A 20,030-nucleotide genomic window follows, 5' to 3' on the forward strand; every position below is an offset into this window, starting at 1 on the left:
TGTGACAGATTCTGCTTGTATCTGCACCCTCTTAGTTGCAGGTTCATTAAGGGAGGTTCATTAATTTACTCCATATTTAAATATGGGTATCTAACAGCAGGATTTGGCCTTACTACTCTGATATATACAGCATAAAAGCACTTTAAAATTTGTATTTCTTGTTAAATACCATAAAATTACATACTTTCAGGTTAATTAAACCATTTCTCAATGCTGGTTGCTGTTGATGGTATATTTAAATGTCAGATTCACAATAAGCACTTATGCTTCCTGATGATAAATGGCTTCCTTTTAAATATCCCAATGCATCTAAAGCATGTGGATTTATTCTCTGCTCAGTCTGCATTCCCATTTGGTCTACATTAGGGTTCAGACACCCAAAGACTGAATAAAGACTGAAAATACAAAATTCAGGAACTGAATAAAACCTCATCAGGCCCTATATAGTATTCCTTACACAGCCAAAAATTTCCAGTGAAGGCAGCAGAATATTCAGCAGGAAAGGGTAGGTAAAAGTGGACTTACACTGACTGTCAGATGCTTTGTTGTAAAAATCTAAGTGCAACTTTTCCAAATTTATTTTCTGTGGGAACTGGCAAATAAACACCCTGCTGGAAGAAAATGAATGACCAGGGAATGTGGGGTCAATGAGGAATGTTGTCAAGATGGGTTCTTGTTTGGGGATCCAAATGATGATTTATTGAAGAACAGGACACAACTTTGAACACAGCCCAGGGACAAGAACCCAGATGGGCTGAGGGTCCAGGATTATATATGGGATAAGAGGGGATGGTTCAGGGGATCAGGGTCCAATGGGAGTAGGGCAAAATGGTGCAAGGTGTGGTTAAAAACAAAGGGAGCCTTTGGGGATTGACTGGGCAGAGCAATGTGACAAATCAGGGCCAATGGGGAGTCAGGGGAGGGAGAACAGTTGAGGAGGAATACAAAAATGGAAATAGGGGCCGAACAGGGGGCAAATGGGACAACAGGACTCACAGAGAATTAACATATGAATGCAGAGTCTTGTGGGAAAGAGCCTTTTCTCACCCTAACCTTGGGGTGCGTTATTTATTGTAACTCCTCCAAAGATGAGGTATGATTTTAGTCACTGGCCCTTTGGCCTCTACAAGGGAATAATTGTGAGTCCCAGTTTCTGGAGACCAGACCATGGTTGTTGTCTTCAGCATTTGTGTCACTGAACATCCCATCTGCAGGTCCATGTGCAGTGGGGGATAGGAATGGACATGCTGCATAAGTATTTATGGAATGGATTTTTTTCCTGTGAGTGTCTGAGAAGTGTCTCTACTGAGCAACACAAGCAGAAGGAGATTAACTGAAAACTACTTTAGTTTTGTCAGTGGTTCCTGGTCCTGCAAGAGTGATGGAGCTGTCAGCACATTTGTATTTCCTTATAACCAGAAGTACTTCATTGTCCTGTCTGTAGACAACCAAACAGAAGAGACCAGGTTAAAGGAGGGAAATGCAATTGCTCCAATTTCATGCCTTTTCTTGGGAGCAATTCTAACTGCCTATAAAATAAAGTCTTAAAATTTAGGGAGATAAAAATATAGAAGTGTGGGCAGTAGGGGAGGGGAGTTTTCTGCCCCTCTGCCTTGCTCAGGTGAGACCCCACCTGCAGAGCTGCCTCCAGCCCTGGGTCCCAGCACAGGAAGGACATGGAGCAGCTGGACCGAGTCCAGAGGAGGCACCAAGATGATCAGAGGGATGGAGCAGCTCTGCTGTGAGGAAACCCAGGGAGAATTCAGATTGCTCAGCCTGGAGAAGAGAAGCTTTGCAGGGACTTAATTGTCTGAAGGACCCAACAAGGAAGGTGAAGACAGAGTTTGGACAGGGGTCTGGAGTGACAGGACAAGGGACAATGGCTTCAAACTGACAGAGGGTAGGGTTAGATGAGATATTGGGAAGAAATTTTTCCCTGTAAGGGTGGGTGAGGCACTGGCTCAGGTTGCCCAGAGGAGCTCTGGCTGCAGTATCTCTGGAAGTGTCCAAGGCCAGGCTGGATGGAGCTGGAAGCAGCCTGGTCTTGTGGAACATGTCCCTGCCCATGGCAGGGGGTAGGATGGGATGAGCTTTAAAGGTCTTTTCCAACCCAAGCCTTTCTGGAATTCTGTGATTCTGTGAATATATAGGCAGTCCCTTTATGGAAGTCTCTGTGATATTTTCATACATTTTTATATATTATCCATACAAACAAAATTCGGAGTCCCTTATTCTAATGCTGAGAGTTTTTAGCACATGATTGTTTTGACATTAATCAGAGTAGCTCCCATGGAGAGCTTTGATTCACTTCAGAATTGCAAAGAACGCTCTAAAAATGATAATACACTGTAGCTATTTCATTGTAATTGGAGGCTGTCTGTGCTTTACAGAAATTATCAGTCAAGCATTCCTGAAAATGTCAGAATTTTCAAGTTAGTTCTATTTAAAATGGAGGACCAAGAATGTGAGGGGATGGATAGAAAATTTGATGGCTGTGTGATTCAAACTTGAAGTGCAGTTTGCAATAGTGAAAGATGATCAGCTTTGGGGCTGGAGAAGTCATCTCCTAGGTATTTTTCTAAATTATGGGATGCATAAATAGGTCTACTTATTCTACATGTGCTGTTACTTTAATAAAAGGCACCACTTTAGGAAATGAAAGGCTTTGGAATATTGCTAAAGGTCTTAGTTCCATTTATTGTTTAAAGGTGAGGTTTTCTCATTATCTTCAGAGTCTGTGGGATAGTTGAATAATTTGCAGGAATCTGTTTGATACCAGACTGCAAACTCTGTGTTTATCCACTTTCAATGTTCATATTGCAAATACAGGCATGATAAGATCTCCTATTGGTGTTCTGACTGTATCAGGATTTGGCAATTGGTCTGCTGCTAATCTCACAATGTGCATTTGTGTCTATATTGAAATTGGTTGGAAAAATGTATCAGGAAATACTGATCTTCAGCTGTTTCATGTATAAATGTGGTGGGGTTGGTGAGAGAGATGGGTGAGACAGTAGATGCTGTAAACACAGAGTGCTGATGGGTACTCAAGTAGTAAATAGAAGTAACTTAGAAGTAATTCCTGACAGTAATAGAGGCAGTAATTCTATTTCATTTGTGGATTTCATCAGTGGATTATAAACTTGTTTCACATCGCAATATAAGTAGTGTTTGTGTTATATTAATATTTATTAGTACTTATTGATGCTAGGGCTTAGTACTACTCAGTAAGTACTTTATTAGTACTTATTGATGCTAGTTGTTCTCTTTTCCTCACATCACAGCCATTTCATTAACATTCAAGTTATATTGCTACACAATAAGCAATTAAAAGTGTTTGTGTGTGTTTGTGAGAGAGAAGAAAGTAATCTGTGTGTGGAGAAATTCCTATAGAGAAGGACAGACCCTCCATGACTAGGAATCTAGAGAGTTGTGCTCCAAGTGATGGAGTTCTATTTGCACTGGTTAAAGATTTGGTTCTTTGAATGCATATTTCAACCCACAGGCACTGTTTTGCTGTTCATATAAGAGTGGCTTGCATGGGTTTCCTGCCTTTTAATGGGGTGTTTGTGTATCCCTTGCCTTGACTGTGGGCAGTGCCTCTTCAGGAGTGGGATTGTGCTCTATGTTAAATGGTCTTTTTGTGTGACATGTGCAGGACTGCCAACTTGGAGGATAATGTGAGTCACAAAGTGCCTGATCCAAATTTAACCAAATTTGTTCATCTCTAAATTTAGAGAATAGCTGAATGGCAAGACAGATATATTTCAGTTTCCATCAGTGACAAGGACAGAGTGTTGGCGGATGCCTGTTAAAAGCTATAGGGTGTGTTTTTGATACTCATATATGTGTGTATGGGTGGGAAAAGACTAGTAACTTTCATTTATCATGAGCCTGTTTCTTCTTTGGCTGCTTTTAAATCACTCTTGGGCTTGATGTTTCTTCTGTGCAGATAATTCTTGTGCAGATGGTATGCTGTGGTCTTGAGTCGTGGTTTTTTTGCCCTCTTGAGTAGAAAGACTTGCATTGGAATTGGATTTTTATCATTATGAAAGCTGAAATATAGACCCTTTTAAAATAAGGCAGGCACCAGGCAAGGTAAGACAAACCAAAATTCTTTTTGTTGATCTTACAATCAGGCTTCAATATCAGTAATTTCAGAAAACTATTTCAAGTTTATCTTCTATTTGAGCATAACCCTGAGTTAACATGTATATAATTCACATGTCTTCAACAGGATTAGTCATATCCATGTATCAGTTGATATTTACCTGCTTTTCTGTGCTAGGGTCTTAATCTTTTTGACAGTTCTAATTCTTTGGCTAAATACTGTCCTTGGAGATTTTACCAGTTAAGGCAAGACCATCCCCACTGTTTTTGTGCAAGGCATTTTGTTAATGGGTATGACTGTTTGTCTGGGGGGGTTTTCTCCATGAGATCTTTATTATAGGCATTTGTTTAGCCTCTTTTTCTTGTTTTACTTTATTACAACCCCAGTTCAGTGACTTGTGTGATCAAATTTGCACATGTAGGATATTACAAACAATTTGATTGTTGCATCCCTCACTGAATCCAGCAATGAGACTGGCTGGGTTGGAGATGTGTTCATTTTTATTTGCAGGATCACTGCAATAGCAGTGACTGGATAGGCAATAACAGAATGTGAATGACAGCTTTGATAGAATTAAAGCAACATTGCGCTTCTTGTAGTTTGCTGAACTGATAATGATGATTTAAGGGTTTTACCTTAAATATTTCACACTTTTTGGGTGTGAAATAAACCCATGAGTCAGCATTGTTTAATTTAATATAATATTAATTTTCCTTTGAATAATATCTTAGTACACTAAGATTTTTTTAAGGAAGGATATTGTAGACTAGTAGTAATAAGCATACAGTAGAAATTTGACAGAGATGCTACAGGGATACTATGATTTTAGAAGACTGTATATGGTAATTACGTAGCATTTGCTCTAATGAAACCCCACAACCCAATTTGCTGTTTTCACTTTTTTTTAGGGTGAAGCATTACTATATTATTTTCCCTCACGCTTGACTTTTCAAAATAGAAGCCTATCCTCCATACTCTGTCAACATGTAATTTTTAACCTTTCCTGTAATGTGGGAAATTAGATATTGCATGTGTTATTATTGCTAGAAAAGGACAGCCCAACTTCCCTAATAAGTATGAGAAGATAAAAAGCTCCAGGTTCCTGCTGTATTTGTGGTTTTAAGTGGGTTTCAAAGCCAGAGTAAGTGGCTTTGAACCATCACTATGATGGCTCAGAATTGTCAAGTCTTGAGGAACATGAGCTCTAACTCTTATTCTTCTAGCCTGAATCCAGAAATTTGTTTTGAATTTAGAAGTTATTAGATAGAACCAGAATTAATTTATATCTTGGCATATCATGACGTGTTTACACTTGCGTAAGTTGAAGTTTATAAGCCTTAATAACACAGTATTTCTCAGCAAATTCTATGAGCATTGTTAAATGTGTGAGTTTGGAACATCTCCACTGAAGTCAGGTGTAGAGAAGCTTTATTTGTGCCAGAAGAATTAATCTACAAGATACATCACTAGCATGTCTTTCATGATTTTCCTAATGACAGTGCAATAGGCTTGGCAAGCTATTAGTGGGGTTTTTTTGTTATTATTATTACTACTATATTTTCTTTTAAAAGGGATGTTTTCATACTGTAATCTTCATATCCTGCAGCTGTGGTAGGACAGTGGTGCTTTAGTAGCTGCTGGGTCTGTTGAAGATTTTCACTCCTGCCTGAGCTCACTTGAGGGAGAGGTGTGAAACTGCTTTGTGTGACACTTCATACATTTTTCCTTTACTTGGGAATATTTCTGCAAACTGTGAATGCAGACTAAGTAATTTGAAAACATTAGTCATTAAAAACCAGATCAACCTGGAACAGCTGAGTAGTTAAACAGAAAACCCTTTATGAATCATCGGAGCAAGAGCCTATAGGTGTGATCACAGCTGCTGAGTCTTGCTTCAACTCATTCGCATTATGCTCATTTGTGCAGGAGGTGGAGACTTAATTAGTTAAATATGGTTTCTGAATAAGGCTACAAATCACAGAACAGGTAGGTGCATGCTAATGCATTCAGCACACCCAAACTTTCTTTTTTCTTTTTATTTTATTTCAATTCAGAAATTTAGAGTGTGATCTAATGCCTGTAGAAAAAAATCCTAATAAAAAAAACTTAACAAATAATATCTATATATAAAATTTTATTTTTATAACATATGTAGAAATAATTTATAATTCTTTTCATTTAAAAAATGGTGCATTAAAAAGCTACTGACCAGTAAATACTATGGTGCAAATTGTGTTTAGGAATAGGCATTTGGCACAGATGTCTTCTTGTGTAAGTAATCAATGGTATTTCTGAAACAGGGAAAAATGTGGGCTGTAGTCATTGTGTTTTCCCTTTGCCAGAATACATACCTACAGTGTGTTCAGAGTTTGTATTTTTCAGTGCACCCAGATGGCAATGTGCAAGAAGTAGAGATAGTGGTTTGAAAATCCCATGGTAAAAGCAGAGATAAATTGGGTGGTGCTCTGAAAGGCCTGAGAGACACAGGAAAAGCAGAACATTGCTTGTTTTATCTCTGCATATTCTCTTCTGATACCTGCATGAGATGTGATACCACCTTGTTCTTCCTTGCAAATGAGTGGTGATAAAAGGGATGAGTACAAAAACCTCAGCAACAACTAAGAATTTGGTTTTCAAAGCAGGTGTGGAATTTAAGGTGGTGCTTTGCCTCCTACTGCTGCCCCCATGCAGAGAGAGCTGTTCCAGGACAAAAGTCCAAGTCATTGTTAATTGACTATAAGGAGAGTTGTTTCAAATAGTATTTTTGGTGCCCAAAGAAAGGATAGTTTCAAATATATTGATATTTTGAAAAAGCAACAGGACATATGTATTTCCAATTGTCTACTTCATAGCGATCATAAATTGCATATGCAAGCATGATTAATGAGCTCTGAGTAAAGGGAGAGGAAGTGGGGAGAACAAACACTTTTAAAACCTATAAACCTTTACATTTCCATGAAATTCCATTTAATTAATGTTCATACAAAATATGTGTCTGAAATAACAGCCTCTTTAGATGCAATGAAATGTGAAACTGATGCCTTATTCCATCAGTTTATTGGGAATACCCTGCACAGTGATTTCACCAGATTTTGGAGAATGAGAAATTATTTCCACCAATTTTTTGCAAGTTGAGTCTAGAAGGAAAGAAAAAATATGTATCTGAACATGTCTTAGAGGAGCATCAAAGTTATGTCCAAAGGCCTGTTGCTTTTATTGGTGGACTCTGAAAACATGCTAGTATTCAGATGTTCAGGTGAGCTAGAGGACAGCAGTTATCCAGGATTTGTGAGGAAAGGAGCAGCAAGTTTTAGGTCAAATCAACTTGGAGGCTGCATTCAGTGCTTGGCATTTATATAAAGCAAGCTTAAAGTTGAATGCAGCATTCAAGTTGTAAAATGGGTGTAGAATGGGTAAAAATCCCCTGCAATTACTTCAGCGATGATCCATTCAGGTTAAGAATTTTCGTCTTTGCTGTTGCCATAGCAATCTGTTCCCCTGTCACTAGCACATTAAAAATCCATTCTGTAAAACTGTTGGTGCCAATATTGAACACATAACAGACAAAAAGATTTTTTTTAATAGCTTAGGTTCAACACGAAGAAGACCTAGATCTTAAAAAGATGCATATGTTCTTTAAAAAGAAGTAGATTAGTATTTCCATAATTCATTGCAGGAACACAGTATTTGTGCTGCAGTATTGATGTCAGTATAAAATAATTTGCAAATAATCCAGCAATGTAGTGTCAGTTGAGCTCAAATAATTGAACTGTTCAGCTGAGATACAACAAACCCATATGTTCCTGAGTTAAACTCTTATTTTGGTAACGTGCTGTAGAACTGAATGTGTCTTTGACCTTCTGCTGCTGGTTGAGTCTGATTCTCTTCAGTGATTGACTGGAGTGATTTTATCCTGGTGTAATTCTGGAGTGGGAGAACAGTTATGTCCCCTAACAGCTTTACATCTGTGATGTAATCTCAAACTGCTCATGGACACAAGCTCTGCAATGGGTTTGTACAGATAATGAATAGTAGCAATAAGTCCTTTAGCATTTGTTACTACATCTAAAGGAGGGGGGAAGGCAATTTATTATTCAAAGTGAACATAGCAATGGTTTGACAAATGTAGGTACCCAAACTGAGTAAAATGCAAATATTTTCAATAGAGATACAATATCTAGATATATACGTGTGTGTGTGTGTGTGTGTGTGTATTCATTCAGGGCTGAAAGGCAGAAGCTTGCTTAAATCACAAATAGTCCTAAATTTGAAAACTCAGCCATTGACTAAATAAGTCATAACATAATAGCTGCAAAGTGAATATATGGCCCTTAGTCTGATCACTGATAATGCAGGTCTCATCTTTTTTTCTGCAGCAGCATCCTTTTATCCTCTGACCATCTCTAGACTTCATCATTTGAATTCTTATTCTCTGCCCATGCCATACTTCTTTGTTTCACTTTTTATGTCTTCCACTTGCTACTCTTCCTCACACTTCTATACCTCAGTTGTCTTTGAGAGCCTTTATCCTGGGATGAGGTTGATTGATTGCAGGAGAATCATAGGAGGTTCACAGAACGTTCTGAGTTGAAAGGGACCCACAAGAATCATTGAATCCAGCTCCTGTTGGTTGCTCCTGTACTTACAATGCAAGGCATTAATAGAAATGACAGTGATAAGTGATCTTCTTCTATAACTGCACTTGGCAATATCTCTTAAATTTTTCATTTTCTTTTGGTTGAATGGGAGGAACTGTTTTTTAGGTTTTTGGGGTTTTTTTTGTTTTGTTTTGTTTGGTTTTTTTGTCTTTTAATGCAATTGTGTCCTCTTGTTTGGGGACTTGAGCTGGTTTTCCTATTTTATTCCTATTATCTTAGTGAATAAACTGTCCAGTGAAAAGGATGATTTCCCTTGGATCCCTTCACCTCTTTTTGCAATTTGAATGACCCTTTGGAAGGTGCTGCTGGATGAAATTTGCCCAACAGGGATTGCAGATCCCCTCCACAGCAGGCCTGCTGCATTCGTGTCTGAGCACCTGTGGATGGCTGAATCAAAACCATGTCCCTGACATGCCAGATCCCTGTCTGCCTGTGGAGGTGGCTGGAGACAGGAGTTGGGAAATGTCTTGTGTCCCAGGTCACATGTGTTCATTATCCAGTAACTCCTGCACTGAGGGATGGAGTGGTTGAGCTTTCTGTCCCAGTCCAGGGCTGGAGGTTGAGGTAAGAGCAAAAGATCATGAGCTCCAAAATGCTTTTGGATGTAAAGTGTAGTGAATTAGACAGTAGGAAATACACTGGATGTATTTGTTCTTATTTAAAAAAAAACCCAACTGTATAAAGTAATATCTGATTTAAATGCATACAATCAAACCTGAGGCAAACTGAAATTTGGCTTTTCACTTCCCCATCCCTTCACATTATAGATGTTTCAGGGAGTCACCAGAAAAGCCTTAGACAAAGGAGAGATTCAGAAATATCTTTGACTTTTATGGACCTTTTCATTAAAATGCTTAGAGCTGTAAATGTAGAATTGAGAAATTCATTTATCTTTACAAAAGTGCTGCTATCCTGCACTCATAAAATAGTCTTTTAAATTATTGTTTCTGCTTGTATCAATAAATCCATACAAAATGCTTAAAGGTCAAGCATTGCCAGAAAAATGTCTTTTCAGCTTGTTAATTAGAAGTTTATGAGAATGTGCACAACCTTGCTCTTTGGATAAACTGAAAAGAAGGAGAAAAGAAAAAAGTCCCCATGGATAAAAACGATAGTGTGGAATTAGTGAGTGGCAAGTCTTTGCTCCATCAGGCTCACCATGGCCTGGACAGTCGGGGCATGAAAACAGGAGGAACAAAAGTTTATTTTTCTGTTTGTTGGGGAGGTATCTTGACTAGTAACCTCCTGAAGCCCACGGGCTTGAGCTGAGGGCCCAACTTGAGCTGATGTATGAAGGGGAGTGTGAGCAGGATTTGACATGTCATAGCTTGAGCCATGGGAAATTTGTCCAGTTCTCATTGTGTGGCCAAGAGCATCAGATAAAGACACTTATGATTTTATTTCCCATTTCTTTTCCTATGTTTATGCACAGCTTGAACAAGAACAAATCAGTGTAAATTGTACCCAGAGACAAACTGCCCAACCACCCATTCTGGCACCTCCTTCATTGCAGAGAGCACAACTGGGATTCCCTGTTTCATACTTCACTTTGTTCACTCATTGTCGTGGAGACATTCTGGTCTGCCTAAAAATTAGGCCACTTGGTTGAAGGTCTCCATGCATGGATGAGATGAAGTTAATCAGTCACATGGATTAGACACTGGAATTTCCACCTGCACAACAATCTAGCCCTGAGCATTATCATTTTACCTCTAAATCTAGACTTTTTTAATCACTAAAATGGAGACAATAATACTGACCTAGGCGAAGTACCCAGACATAAGAGATGAAATGTGTTACAGGAAAAGTACAGAGGTCATTGAATTCTTGAATAGCTGGAACCATTTATTGCCCAAGCTGGGAAATAGTAACAAAACAATGTAAATAGTGAAAAATAAAATCGATTCTTACATCTCTCTCTGTCTGAACATACTGAACATCCCATGCTAATTTTAACATGAGATTGAAGTTCTGATTTTTTCCTTGGCCATATGATTTCTATACTGAGATTGTTTCCTTGAATATTCAATAACAGATCCTTACTATAAAATCATTTATAAAGGGAAGGCTGCATCTTTGTCACTGAAAATTTCATAACTTAAGAGTGCCATTATTTGGTTTTGTACTTTTGTGTTTGCTGCAGAACTGCTCCTTCAGGAAAATAAACCTGATTAAATTTTTGAAAGTGCAGGTGACAAAAGTGACAGTAGTTCATTTCTCCACTACCCACAGATGATTCCTCCTGACTTTGCCTTCAAGTGAAGCTGAGGAAACAGTGCAGAGTAGTTTTGTCGTGTTTCTTGTTTGTTCTCTCATTGCTTTTGTCTCAATCATTCACTGTTTTGAAACCTGAACCATAACTGGCCCAGCAGTGCACCCAGGGGCTGACAGGACCTCCTTCCTCGCAGGACAGACAGTCATTCTGTTCTAGATGCTTGGTTGGTTTTTTATTCCCTGGAGATATTTAAAGTAGTACAAGAGAAGACCTTTTTTGCTCAGACATGGAGTTTTTTGTGCATCTTAACAATTGATCACTTGATCTTACTTAACATCTTAGTAATTTGACTCTTATCTTTATAATCAGTTCCCAATTTCATTCAGTGTCGACTCTTTGTATTTTAATGGCATCACAGAATCATTAAGGTTGGAAAAGACATCCAAGATCATCAAGTGCAGCCTTGGACTGAACACCACCGTGCCAACCACAGTGTATTCTGCTGTCCAGTTTGGAAATCTTTGCAAATCCTTGTGTATCTGTAGGAATAGGAATATTAGAATGTGTGTTTGCAAGGTCAGAGGCAGCAGCCTTTAAAGCACAACTTTCCAGAAGGCAGAACTTTTTATTTCTAACCTTCTGTAGAGGGTATCTGTGCAGCCCAGGAGAAGTAGTGGTGTCCCTGGTATTTCCAAGTAGACCTTGGACTTCACTTGTGGTACAAGAAATCTTATTTGGGACAGTAGGAAAATATAGATCCTACATGTGATAAACTTTCTGTAGCATGAATTGGAAAGTTCACTTTGGTATTTACCCTAAAAAGTCTGAATCTGGGCTGAATTGATTACAGTTTGTTCTAATATTAAGCAGGAAGTTGTGATGAGTCTAATAAATGCCCACAGCAGTAGGTGGCAGCTTAATTTCTCCTTCTCCCCAGAATGCAGTAGCTCATCATGGTATTCCTGCTGATGTGTGAGGGCAGTGAAGTTGTTCAGTCAGATCCTTCCCCTTGTTTTTAGTCCATGTATCACCCCATAAGGAAACTGTGGGAGAAATACCCCCTTCTGTTCCTCACCCTGCTGCCAGATCCTTAATCTCTAAAGGAAAGTGTAACTTACTTGTGTTGTCATCCATGGATGGAAATGCTGCTCTCTCAGCCCCCTTTCACTCTTCTCTTGGCTTGAGACAGAATTTTAATGGAGTATATTTTTCCATGGATAATCCAGGGCACTGGTAATCCACGAGTACTCAAGAAAAATTGTCTTGCATGTTTTTAACTGTTCAGCTCTCCTTGTTGTTTTAATCAGACAAATCCTCAAATGTTAATCTTTCCTGAATATGCAACATCACACCCCCAAATGTCTCTGACAGGAGTAGCAGAGGTATAAAAAATATAAATGCTGTAGGAGAAGTTTATTAAGAATATTCTGCCTGAATACACTTGTTATTTCTTATCAAACACTGGAGACAGAATGAAATAGACTGTTTTGCCACTCTGTGGGTGAGGTCTGAGGAGAACATATCAGTATGGATATGACACAGTTTCACTTTCCTTGAGCTGATTATGTTATAGTTTCTTTTCTACTGACAAATTTCATTACCAGATTGAGGTAATAATAGCATATTTTATCTTGCTGGCTGTGATCCAAACTCTTGGTTTACAGCAGAGTTAAATTTAGAGAAATTGAGTTGAATCTATATTTTTCTCCATATTAGCTATTTCTAACAGCCTGGTAAGATTCTCTGTTTGGTGACTAAGTGTCTCTTGCTGTTATAATGACAGTCATATGCTTGCTTATATTTCTGTGTCATCCCAACAGTGATAACAAAATGCTAGATAGAAGTTACAAAACCTTGCCCAAAGAATATTGGCCAGTAAACCAAAGTATTTTTAGAACTTTTGGTTAGAAGCTGTGGCTTCCCCATCCCTGGAAATGTCCAAGGCCATATTGGATGGAGCTTGGAGCAACCTGGTCTGGTGGAAAGTGCCCCTGCCCATGCTGGGGAGTGAAATTGGGTGATCTTTAAGGTCCCTTCCAATCCAAGCCATTCCATGATTTTGTGAATTGAAATCAGGGATGAAAGACATTGAATGGGAAAAGTTAGCTGTCTTCTCTACGTATATGGCCCAATCATAAATTTATAAGTTATCTGCTTTTTCCATCCTATCTTAAATAAGCTTTGAATAAATTTAGTGTACAACTAAGAAAAGGGTGAGTAACAAAAATAAGCATGGGTAGTAATAAATGCTGTGTTGGCCCAAATGGGTGTCAGCTGAATGTTGTGTGGCAGTGTGCTGTAGTAGATTTATAGGCAGCTTTCCATTTTAATAATTCAGTATTTACTATTTCCTGAGGCACAGCAAATATCTCTTTGTGACCCTGGCTGCCATGAAATGCATCATTGTACCAATACACGTCACTGTGGTGCATTTCAGATCTTTTTTGAAAACAGTTTGGTGCCTCCTAGAGAGCCTTCAGCCAGGGCAGATGGGAAGAGAAACAGAACTGGAAGGGAACTGCTGGCTCAGAGAGATTCTGTCTGGGAAAGCTTTACGATTGTTTTAAGCTGTGTTCAAATGTTTTTCTTCCAACAGGCTTTGGGAACTATCACTGCAGTGCCCATTAAGGTTCCTCAGGTCAGCTCCTTGCAGAGGTTGGCAGGACAAGGACCAGCAGTGCTACCTCAGGTACAAAATACACTTTCAAAGAGGGGTTTGTGTCATTTTGTATATATTCTCTGCTTCTGTCTACTGCCCAGGCCTGGGTGGGTGCATCAGCACACTGATTTTGCAGAGTTGTGTTTTTCTTCAGTCCATGAAAAACATAATTCTTCTGGGTGTGTACTGATAGCACAATGAAAAGCTATAAAAAGTAATGCAGATTCATTGTGGAAGAGCAAAATACATATGGTGGAATGTAAATTTATGCTTTAAAGTTGAATCACAAATCAAAGTGAAAATCTGCAATTCTGTAGTTAAAAGAACTGGTGGCAGTGTTAACCTTCCTGTTCAAGATCTAACCCCACGTTCTGTTTCACTGACTCATTTGCCTTGTCTATCCCAATACAAAGTTTTGGTCCAGCTAACCCGGGTGCCAGACTGAGGAAAGATTCTCTGAGCAAGAGTGAAAGGAGAGTTGCACTCACTGTTTTTTAAAATGTTTCAAACTTGTCTTCTTTTCTGAACACCAATCACTGTTTCTATAACTATGCACTTTATTCCCCATTTCAATCCTCTTTCTCAAAATTTTTGGATGTCATTTTCAATAGGTGTTTTGCTGCAATTCTATGGTTTGCTCTTCACATTAATGATTATTAAGTATAAATATATGTCTCCCACTGTGGCCCTCACTGCTCTGGTCCAGGAAAACTGGAAACTTCATATGGAAATATAAAAATTCCAGGAAGCAAGGCCATGTGATACCACACATGTATTATGGTAAAAAGCATCTCCTCCTTCTTCCTTGTAGTGTTGTGAAAACAAGCACCTAATAAAAAATTATTTTGGAAATTAAGAGGTGTATATTATCTTCCAGTAGGAGCTGGAAATCGTGCAGAATTAAACCCAGTCACAGTCCATGTCCTCAGTTTCATTCATCAGACTTGGTCACTGACCAGGCTGGCCACTAACCTCCTTCTGTCCCCATGGGTGACAGGCAAGGCCCCATACCTTGCTCTGAGTTACTGGCACGATCCTGCCATTCTAGGGCTGCCTTTCAGAGATGCAAATTCCCATCTCCTAAGCATACCAGCAAGTTGAGTCCAGCTGGGTTTGGCACCTGCTGAAACCTTTACTTTGTTTGCCTATGTAACAGCAAATTACTGGGACAGCAGAACGTATTCATCACTCCTCTACCAAGAATTTGGAATATTTCACAGGGAATGAAAGTAGTGTCCAGACTCAGATGTTATCTGTGGCTCAGTTTTGTTCTGGAAGGTATGGAACCTTCCTCAGCCTCCATCTCTGCCAAGTCTAGTTGTGACAGTGAAGTTGTGACAAATCTAGTTATGACAATAACTAAAAAAAAGCACACCAACTGCTCCCTGGCATTTCTCCTTTTGGCCAGTCTCATTATTTCTTTGGGATTTAGATTCTCTTCAGATTTACAGATAGGCATAAATATTACCATGCTGGCTGGACAGAAAGAGGAGGCTCCTCCATTTTGAGGCCTCATCATGTCTAAAGGGGTTTTATATATTTGACGCTTCTGTGCTCCTCATCTTGACAGCCTCTTTTGATTTACCCCTATGCAAACAAAATCATACCACAGAAGTAAAATAAGGTATTTAACAAGAGTTACATAAAATAATCCATACAGCTCCCTCATTTTCCACATTAGTAGAGATACTTGTCATTTGTTTTGTTCATTTAAATGGGTTTATGATATGACCCCCTGGAAGCTTTTCCATCTGGGGAATGAAGTTTCAAAATTTGCACATTCACAAGTGGCAGCAAAATCCCATCACTTAGAACTGCTAATTAAGCGGTGAGCAAACAAACATTACTTACAAGTTCTTTGTGCAATACAAACAATATTTTAGGCATTCATTATTTGCCAAAACAAGCTTCTTTGGCAGACATTTGTGGGGGTTTTGGTGCTTTTTTTTGTTTTGGTTTGGTTTTTTTTAGGATTTTTTTGTTTGGTTGGTTGGTTAGTTTTTTCCTAAATATGAAGGTATTTTTGCTTTCATCAAATAAGTGAGCTGTGATGTCTGAGAAGCTAATTCCAGATAGCCTTTCTCTTCTTTGGTCTTTGAGGTCTCCAGCTGACTAGATGCTTTGAAACTGCAGACTCTCCACTGCGCTCCAAGAAGAAAATCCTGGAGGTCCTCTCCTTAAACACTGTGTTACTCTGGAGCTATTCCTCTTCCTTATGGCACCATCTGCTCTAAGGAGGGGGTGGCATTCTCTCAGGTTGAGTTCCAATATCCAGCTGCAGAGCAAATATTCTGCTTATTTTGAACTGGTTTACAGACAAATCTAAGTTGCATTGTAGCCACCTAGAGGTACATGTGAATATGATTTTCTGTGCTTCAACAGGAAGATTTTAAGTGAAAAGGTAAAAATATTAAAATCAATCCCCTGTTTTATTGCCAGTAATTTGGGCCTAGTCCAGTCCTCACTCAAATTAATGGAGAAACTGTGATATTTTGAATGGCAGTTAGGTCAGAGAGATAGAATTGTAATCTGATTTATCTTTCCATGCTGGTTGAAGGCACAGTTTGGGATGGCTTTGCTCATGACACTGCTGCTTCAAACAAAGCAGTGTCTGCATTGGAGGGATCACACAGGTTAGTGGTGAAAACAAACAGGTACTCACAGGGCCTCAGGTGAAATATGTATGTGTCAGCCAACTCTGCCAAGTTCTGTTGTCAGACGCTGCTTAGATTTTATCTTCTGCAGTGACTTTATGCTTAGGTTGGAAATGAGTGTGTGGCAGTTATCTTCTGTTAATTGGGCAGTTTTCTTTATCTCTTCCACAACCCATCCTCCCTGCTGGGAGATATTTCCTGTTCATGGGCCATTGAGTGTCGCTGCATGGCTGATAAAATGTCATCATCCCATTGGGAGATGCTCCGCCCAGAGGGAGAAGCCAAGCATTCCTACCTGGATATAATCTGAGATTTGGAGCACCACAGCAGCCTTTCCCACTGCTCCCAGCGGAAGACCAGGCTCATCTACACCACCACAGGACCTTCAGGGGAATACTCCTCCTTTCTACAGGATCCCTGCTCCAACAGAACCAACCCTGTCACTCCAGGAGGGCTGCAGCCACCATTTAATGGGACTGCTACCAACACCCTGACCAACAGGGTGTCAGGTCTATTCTGACTCTGTCAATGTTTTGTATTACTACATTGTTTATTTTATTTTTATTTTCTTTTCTTCCCTAGTGAAGTACTGTTATTCATGCTCCCATATCTTTGATGAGAGCCCCCTTATTTTCAAAATTATAACAATTCAGAGGGAGAGCTTTACATTTTCCATTTCAGGGGAGGCTCCTGCCTTCCTCAGCAGACACCTGTCCTTTCAAACCTTGACACTTTAATGTGTGTCTGAATGTGGTCACTGGGCTGCCCTGGGACAAGCTCTGTTATCTTGGTTTGTGTTTATTCTTCACTGGGTACCATGTGAGCCCAGCCAGAGTCTCCACATGTTCCCAAATGTTAACGCAGTCCCATTTTCAAATTTCATGTCATAGTTCTCATGAGCACATTTCTACTGGTAGTTGCTGCTTCTCTTCACATGTGTACCGAACTCAGGTACTACTCCTGGCTTCCTTAGTAGTAGGGCATCTGGAAGATTTCTTGGAAGGAAAACAACTCCTAGAAACAGACATAAGTTTTGGGATGGCACTGTGTACTGTAGAAGAAATAGGCTGATCTGTGGCAAAGTTGGTCTGCCGCTCCCAGTGCTGGGATGGCCCCTCTGGCAGCCGCCTCCCTACACCTCAAAAGAAAAAAGAGGAATTGTACATGCTTTTTCTTTCTTAAATATGTCATCACAGACATGTCACTAACTGCATCAATTGGCTTAGCAGCATGTCTGTTTTCAGAGCTAGCCTCCTATTGGTTTGTCAGGCATGCAGCTTCTAGCAGCTTCCCACAGAAAAATCACTTCTGTGGCTGGCTTCTTCCCTCCTCACCAAAAAAACCAAGCCATGTAAAACCAACCCAGTGTTCAAAACATTGATAACATTTTTAATAAAGAGCTCCCACCTGACTGCCTTATGCCGACCTCCACAAAAAGCAGAGCTGGCAGATTCCCACTCAAACGTCCTTCTCAGCCAAACATCCATTTCTGTAGTATCAAGCAAAGATGAAGGAGAAGAAAAACTAAGTTAGATTGTTTTGCCTTCTTAAAAAAACTGCCCAGGAGTTCTATTAGCTGCATGTCACCTTTACATTTAAGTTAGCAGTCCATGACTAACAACTGAAATACCAAATCATGGCAGGTACACAGCACCTGGGAGATGCCTGATGGAGTGTGTGCAATTTGAACACACGTGAAAATACTGCTGAGTGACTCCTGGGTGGTGGTGTGTGTAAACTGAGAGACCAGGCTTTGTTTCGAGGGGCTTATTGCAGTTCTGCCCTTGCTGAAGTTCTGCTCAGTTTCGCTCAATTTTGTTGTGATCAGATTAAGGTTTCTTCCCTGGTCTGCTCCATCCAGAATAACAGGATTGAAAATGTGGGCTGGAGCTGCTCCTTGGGTTCTGCCCTGAATTTCACAACATCCTTCTGCAGGTTCACAGGCTAATATTCCAGGGATATGCTAAAGAGAGGCCTAAGTTGTACGTGAACATGGGATTCACTTATTCTGGGTCATCTTGCCTGGGCTTTCCACAATGAAGAGTAACTTCTTTTTTATGTAGCCCCATCAAGGGGAAGGAAGAAAAGAAAGAAATCTTCCCTGTGGGAAGAAAATAAACTGTGTTTATTTTGACAGTGGTCCTAGAGCAGACTGAAGATAATAGGAGCTTATTGGGAAAGGAACTAAAAATGAAGCAAGCTGCAAATACTTGTACTTGAATGAATGGGGCAACCTGGATTTTAGGGAGTGTCATTGCTGTAAATTTAAGGAGAATTTTTATTTTTGCCTAATTTTTACTGATCAAAAAAGAAGAGGGAGGGAGTCAGTCCTCAGCTGGCACAAATAGACCCAGCTTTATTGAAGTCAGTGTGCATCTGTTCATTCTGGTGAAGGATATGATTACCCCATATTGCACTCATTTTATCAGCCATTGCTAATGTTTTCTGTGTAATCCTCTAAAGTTTTCAAGAATGAAAGCTCTGGCTGCTGCTCCCAGCACTTTGCCTCTGTGACATATGAATTGTGCCAAATCCATTTTGAGTTTTTGTTTTCAAGCTCTGAGTACAAGGGTGAAGTGAAAATAAAGTGTGAATAATGGTCTTTCTCTCAAAGGCAATGTGATATTGTGTTGAGCTGAAAAACTTACTTTCATACAGATGGGCCCTGCTAGTATGAAGGGCTGATGGATGCTGAGCATGATCCAGCTGATATCTGATACAGGGGAAGGGGAAGGCTCTTCAGTGTTGCTGACAAAGCTAGAACAAGATCCAGGGACTGGAAGCTGAAGTTAGGAAAATCAACCTTGCTATAAAATGCCAGTCACGAGCATAAAAAAAAAACCCAACAAAATTAACAATTTACTGGAGCTAACCATTAAGAAGTCTTTAGTATTTTCTTTTGAAATCAGTCTTCAGTTTCTGGGAGAAATTATATGTCCAGCCGATGAACTGGAGGATCACAGCGATCCCTTTTGGATTTGTAATTGAAGTACTCCATGTTAACTTCCTTTCTTTCCTAGGCCTGAGGGAGAACACATTTGCCAGAAATGCCCTTAACAATTCTCATATCACCTGCAGATCTTCACAGATGTAACTGTTCTAATTAAATCCTGTCCTTTAGGACTACATAGGATTGCCCACAGAGATTGAAGGAACTGTGTGACTTTCCTCCCTTTTCCTTTTTCCCTATACCTCTATAGGTTGGATCTTGAGGACTTCTTTTGTAAGAGGTTTTCTTTCTTACCTTATTTTTCTTTTCTACAGCAGGTGAGTGGCTCACCTGTTGGGATTGTCTTGGTTTACAAGACAAGTGTCTGCTAGGGAAGGCAGAAAAAGCCTCCCTTGGAATGGAGAGTGTAAACCCCCTCCCTCTGGATTATCAAAATCGTGAAATCAAGGGGCTCCCAGGCAAAGATATGGGAATAGCAATAACAGGTCTTTACTAGTATGTATAATAAAACAAACAAACAAACAACAATAACAACTTTGGCTCTAACAACAAACAGAACCCGAACCCAGTCCCAGCCTTTTGAGCTTCATACAGGGACATCTGGATGAAGCTTAATAATATGGGATATACAAGAAGTCATGTTAGTCACAGGAGCTGATTCTTTCCTGACCTGAAACTCTTTAAAATATATTAAATTAGAAGTTGTTGAACAAAAGAGCGCTCTGTACATCTCACAGGATTGGGTGCTCTCTTATTTCTGTGTCTGAAAAGCAGACAGCTGCC

At 39.6% G+C, this 20,030-nt stretch overlaps 1 protein-coding gene across 4 annotated transcripts in view; it reads left to right on the top strand.

Moving 5' to 3' along the window:
- The window catches only part of PHF21B (PHD finger protein 21B), a 143,129-nt gene that overhangs the window by 91,765 nt on the left and 31,334 nt on the right, over positions 1 to 20,030 (top strand). For all 4 annotated transcript variants that reach the window (XM_036401594.2, XM_036401591.2, XM_036401593.2 and 1 more), the window contains one exon: positions 13,581 to 13,673. In XM_036401594.2, the coding sequence (XP_036257487.1) occupies positions 13,581 to 13,673 (93 nt within the window). The remainder of the gene's footprint in view (positions 1 to 13,580; positions 13,674 to 20,030) is intronic.

The sequence above is a fragment of the Molothrus ater genome, chromosome 5, assembly GCF_012460135.2.
Source record: "Molothrus ater isolate BHLD 08-10-18 breed brown headed cowbird chromosome 5, BPBGC_Mater_1.1, whole genome shotgun sequence".
NCBI lineage: Eukaryota > Metazoa > Chordata > Aves > Passeriformes > Icteridae > Molothrus > Molothrus ater.